This window comes from Poecilia latipinna, unplaced genomic scaffold (assembly GCF_001443285.1).
Source record: "Poecilia latipinna isolate Pla-1442-1.1 unplaced genomic scaffold, P_latipinna-1.0 Scaffold1036, whole genome shotgun sequence".
Taxonomy (NCBI): Eukaryota; Metazoa; Chordata; class Actinopteri; order Cyprinodontiformes; family Poeciliidae; genus Poecilia; species Poecilia latipinna.
The window spans coordinates 329,963-334,701 of record NW_015113652.1 but is presented as its reverse complement, the minus strand read 5'-3'; the positions used below and the strand labels follow the sequence as shown (position 1 = coordinate 334,701).

General features: G+C 39.2%; 1 protein-coding gene across 3 annotated transcripts in view; it reads left to right on the top strand.

The window, feature by feature from the left end:
- The window catches only part of ppm1g (protein phosphatase, Mg2+/Mn2+ dependent, 1G), a 17,809-nt gene extending 13,302 nt beyond the window's left edge, over positions 1-4,507 (top strand). For 2 of the 3 annotated variants that reach the window (XM_015051236.1, XM_015051234.1), the window contains exons 11-14: positions 1,304-1,435; positions 1,549-1,678; positions 1,760-1,859; positions 3,013-3,207. In XM_015051236.1, coding sequence (XP_014906722.1) covers positions 1,304-1,435; positions 1,549-1,678; positions 1,760-1,859; positions 3,013-3,207 — 557 coding nt within the window. Of the gene's footprint in view, positions 1-1,303; positions 1,436-1,548; positions 1,679-1,759; positions 1,860-3,012 lie in introns of all 3 variants that reach the window. The other variant, XM_015051235.1, reaches the window with a different exon arrangement.
- Positions 4,508-4,739: the final 232 nt, after the last annotated feature.

Here is a 4,739-nt window from a genome sequence, read left to right as displayed (position 1 = left end):
TTCCCACATGGAAAACTGATTCAGTTCCCACATGGAAAACTGATTCAATTCCCACATGGAAAACTGATTCAATTCCCACATGGAAAACTGATTCAATTCCCACATGGAAAACTGATTCTGCCTCTTTAACTCTGAGACGTCAGACTTAATTTAAAGGTATTGTAAAGATTTAAGGTGGTATTACAGAGATAATGATTAACTGTAATAAACTTTTTTTGAAGAAAAGGTAAAGGATAAGAAATCTGATAAATATTTTAAATGGAACTTATTATTATGCAAAATTAAAATTTTTGTACTGTATTTTCCAGACTATGCGGCGCATTTAAAAGCCTTTTAATTTGATCAAAAAACAACATTGCGCCTTACAATCCGGAGCACCTTCCATTTTGTTCTGGAGTAAAACAGCGCCCTCTAGTGGATTAATATGGATGAATTCTGGTTGTGCTTTAATCAAAAAACATGCAGAAGCTTTTGTGCAATTAGTTTTTGGTGTCTAGAAAACGAGTTGTCTCAAGTCACAGCACTGTGCCGTTGCATAGCAACCCCAGCCAAGCCCAGTCCCGTTACCTAGCAACCCAAGTGGAGCGCTAGCACATTTGATCAGTTGGTTTTACTGCTACATGAGGTCTACAACGACTGCTGGGAAAGTTAACTGTTTGGTTGTTACCATCCAGAAACCACTTGCTGCTTTCTTTTTCGTAACTGTATTTTTTATTTGTGCCATTTTGGAAATATACATAGATTGAACATTCAGACCCCTTCTAACAAAATATACACAGCATCTAGTTGAACAAAGGCAATTAAATGATGATAAAAAAGAGCAAAACCCAATGCGAGTACATCCCCATTTAAAAAAAAAAAAAAAAAAAAAAGAGGTGATCACATTTGGTGCCTTTTTTCTTTGGTCAGCTGGTTTTACTTCTGTATTCGTTGTACAATGGCTGCTGGAAAAGACAAGTGTTTTCTTGTCGACTTACCCAGAAGTCACTTGCTGCATTCTTGTTGGTTGTGCAGGATGCTCCACTTCTGGTTTTCAAAGATGTATGGTTGCATCATTTTGAAGGCATTTTCATGTGTGAGTGTAAACGTTGAGTTGGGACCAGCAGCAGCTTATTTGGATTTAAAGTCACAAGACGTCCTAAAACAGCTGCAAAAATGTAATGAACATGTTTTGCATGAGCCAAAACATGTTCATTACATGTTTGGTAATGAACATGTTGATCCTGCTCAAGGAAGTTTAATAGGTCTCCTTTAAAGACTCTCAGCTGCTTTGTATGAAATAAGAAGAGCTGCGTCTCTGCAGGCAAAGCTGTGGACATGTCCTATGACCACAAGCCGGAGGACGAGGTGGAGCTGACGCGCATCAAGAACGCTGGAGGGAAGGTGACAATGGACGGCCGGGTCAATGGAGGACTGAACCTCTCCAGAGCCATTGGTGTGAAGCTTCAGACTCGACTCTGAAATCAGTTCAACTCTTCGTTTCAAACTTGTTTTTGCCACCTGAAACGAGCGAGTTGGTCAACGCAGATTCTTCACGTTGACTTTCAGGCGACCACTTCTACAAGAGGAACAAGTCGCTGCCGCCAGAGGACCAGATGATCTCCGCCATGCCCGACGTCAAAGTGCTGACGCTGAACGAGGATCACGACTTCATGGTCATCGCCTGCGACGGCATCTGGTGCATCAAACGTTACAAATGTGTTTTAAGGTGAAAACCTGCATGAAGGAGCGTCTTTAAGGGCGTTTTCTGTGACTGCAGGAATGTGTTGAGCAGTCAGGAGGTGGTGGACTTCATCAGCGAGAGGATCAAACCCGACCAGGATGGGAAAACCCGAGCCCTGTCCGCCATCGTGGAAGAGGTGAGAGCTGCTCACTAACGACTATTTAATCGATTAATTAATTTGCATCTCTAATAAAATGATTCGATTCAGAAACTATTTTTAAATCACAAACCAATTTCTTTATTCAGGCTGAGATTCTGTTTAAATTATGTGACCCGATAAGAAAAGAGCGTTAAAACATTAATTTATTCATAAAACATTAATATAAAACAATTAATGTTCCACTGTATCAAATTCAATCAATTTATGTTGAAACAAAAAATAGACTTGTGCTTGAAATTCTGTAGCTTAAATTACTAGTTTTGGGTTAGCTTAGCTGACTGGCTTTTATTCAAAAAAGTAAAATAAACAAATCAAAGAATTGTTATAAATATAATAAACAGATAAAATGTGGTTGGTTTGTTGTTGTTGTTGTTTTTTTTCTTGTTTTTTTTTTTGAGCATTTTGAATCGATTCAAAATTCCCAAAACTAGAATTTCTAATTTTCTCTAGAATCAATTTTTTTCCTGCACCTCTTTTTAGAAAATATATTTAAAAATTAAATGAATAAAATTTAATAGCCTAAAAAGCATTAACAGAGCATTTCTTTAGTGAACATTTGATCATTCCTAGATTTTAAAAAGACGTTCAATAAGATTTTTTTTTTATACAGAAATTGAACCAGATAAAGTTAAAGTTTTGCCACTTTAGGAGTTTTGGGTAGAACATATTTACTAAGATATTTTTTAAAATCTTAAATGTAAAATGTGTATTTTTTTTTATTTAATTTTGGCTTAATATTACTACTCTGGGTTATTTTTTTAGTAAAAAAAGAAGTAACCCAAAGACTGGTCTTTTTTCAGTCTCTAATCTAATTAACAATTATTCAACTATTAAATTAATGATTACTTCAATCAGCTCTAGTTTTTGTTTTGAAACTTTTCTTATTTTTGCTGTTTCTGAAATATGCAAACATTGAACAAATAGAAAAGTAGTAGAAACCATAAAGATGATCAATCATTTGGCATTTCCTCTGGTATTTCTTGTTTTTATTACCATTGTTATTTAATGAAAAACTCCGTCTCTCCATTGTGTGAGTTTCCTTAATTATTCCCTCCAGTCCAAAGCTGACGATGCGTTTCACTTTTGGTGCTGAGCGGTTCTTCACGTTGCTCGTTTAAATCCCAAACAGCTGCTGGACCACTGCTTGGCGCCGGACACGTCTGGAGACGGAACGGGATGCGACAACATGACCTGCATGATCGTGACGTTCAGGGCGCACCCGGCGCAGCCGGACGACACCAAGAAGAGGAAGCTGCCGGAGGGCGGCGAGGAGGCCGAGCCGGAGGAGAACGGGAACGACAGCAAAAAGGCGAAAAGCGACTAGATGAGGAGAGGAACTCCCCAGAGGGAGCCGCTGGTCTCACGCTACCACAGACGCATTCTGTACAAAATGAAATCCTTACCTCACCGACATGATTTCCTCCCCGACGCCACAGAGAGCAGCATCAGCTCCGCTAAGGTCGCGCGTACTTTTGTTTTTTGTCACTTGTGTTCTGTTCTGGGTGGATCTCCACATCGACTCGCCCTGCAGCTGCTTGGTTTTATCAGTTCTCTGGCCATCTCGCCTTCCCTGCTTTAAGTAGCTTCAGTTTCCATGAATTTCTCACCTGGAGGCCGCAGTGCAAAGGGGAACCAGTCCACAGAAATAAGATTATTCCTCCAGTCGCTTCCCTGATCAGTTTCGTTCGGACTCGCCTGCGTCTGCTTGGTGTTTTGCTGTCGGACCTGCCGCCGCTCTTTGTGGTGCTGCACCATCACAGTATCCCTGAAGGTGGCGGGGAGTTTCCTGTAGCTGCTGTCAGTGAGTGAGGCGCATCATGTTCCGACTTCGGGTCGTCCGTCTGAATGTGTCGGTTCTGTGTTCCGGGTTCCTCTCTCATAAAATCCCAACCTGTGGCTCTGGTTTCGCTCTTCAGAGAGGAATGGATTCTTTGCTCTTATCCTTCGTATATCTATCTTTCCATTTAAGCATCCATCGTTCACTAATAATTTAGTTTTTCTCACCGATCTTGTAAAATGCCTTTTTTCTCATTCCTGGTTTGGTTGTGTTGTTGAAAAGCCTGTAAATGTTCATGTGGGGAAATGTCGTCGTTTTGAAGCTCATGAAATTTCCACGGCAGGAAAACCGGACCGTCTTCAGCACCTTCCTTTGTTCCCACTGTAAAACCTTTTAAGGATAATCTCTAGGACATGTATTTTAAGTAAAAAGATTTTTTTTTCTTTTTTTGATGAAATCAGTCTTGTGGCGAATTTTAAAGAAGGATTTTCTTTTTCGTAAGCACATTCTGATAAAACCTTGCTGCTGGACTGTAGGAAGAAAGCACAAGGTTATTTTTCTGAGACGGAAACATTTTGAAGTTCAGAGCACCGAGGCTGTAACTGTTATTAATTTTCCTTTCCTTAGGTTTTCATTTTCAGAAGTCTGATTTAAATCGATGTGACTGCAAGTTTCTAGTGTACTCTCTCGTCAGCGTAACCTTTTTTCTGTACATAGGTTTTTCAATACTTGCAATCGAAGAAAAATGCTTTTTCTTTGTAATTGTGAGTCAGTGTGACATTTTGGTGCATACTCTTTTGACACCAGTATGTAAGTACATACAAATACATTTTTTTAAATAATCAAATTTACTCTGTGTGTTTTATGAACGACTTTAAAAAATGCTAATGTTTCTTGTAGAAAATAAAATTAATACAGTTTTAAATAAGATGTACAGAGGCAAAGAGACTGTGGCTTAAAGTAATAGCTGCATTTTGAGATGCAGAACTCGGAGTTAAAACCTCATCGACTGCAGATGACGAGGCCGTTTTCTGTTGATAAACATTTTAAATTTAGCCAACTTTGTATCTGCGATGAGG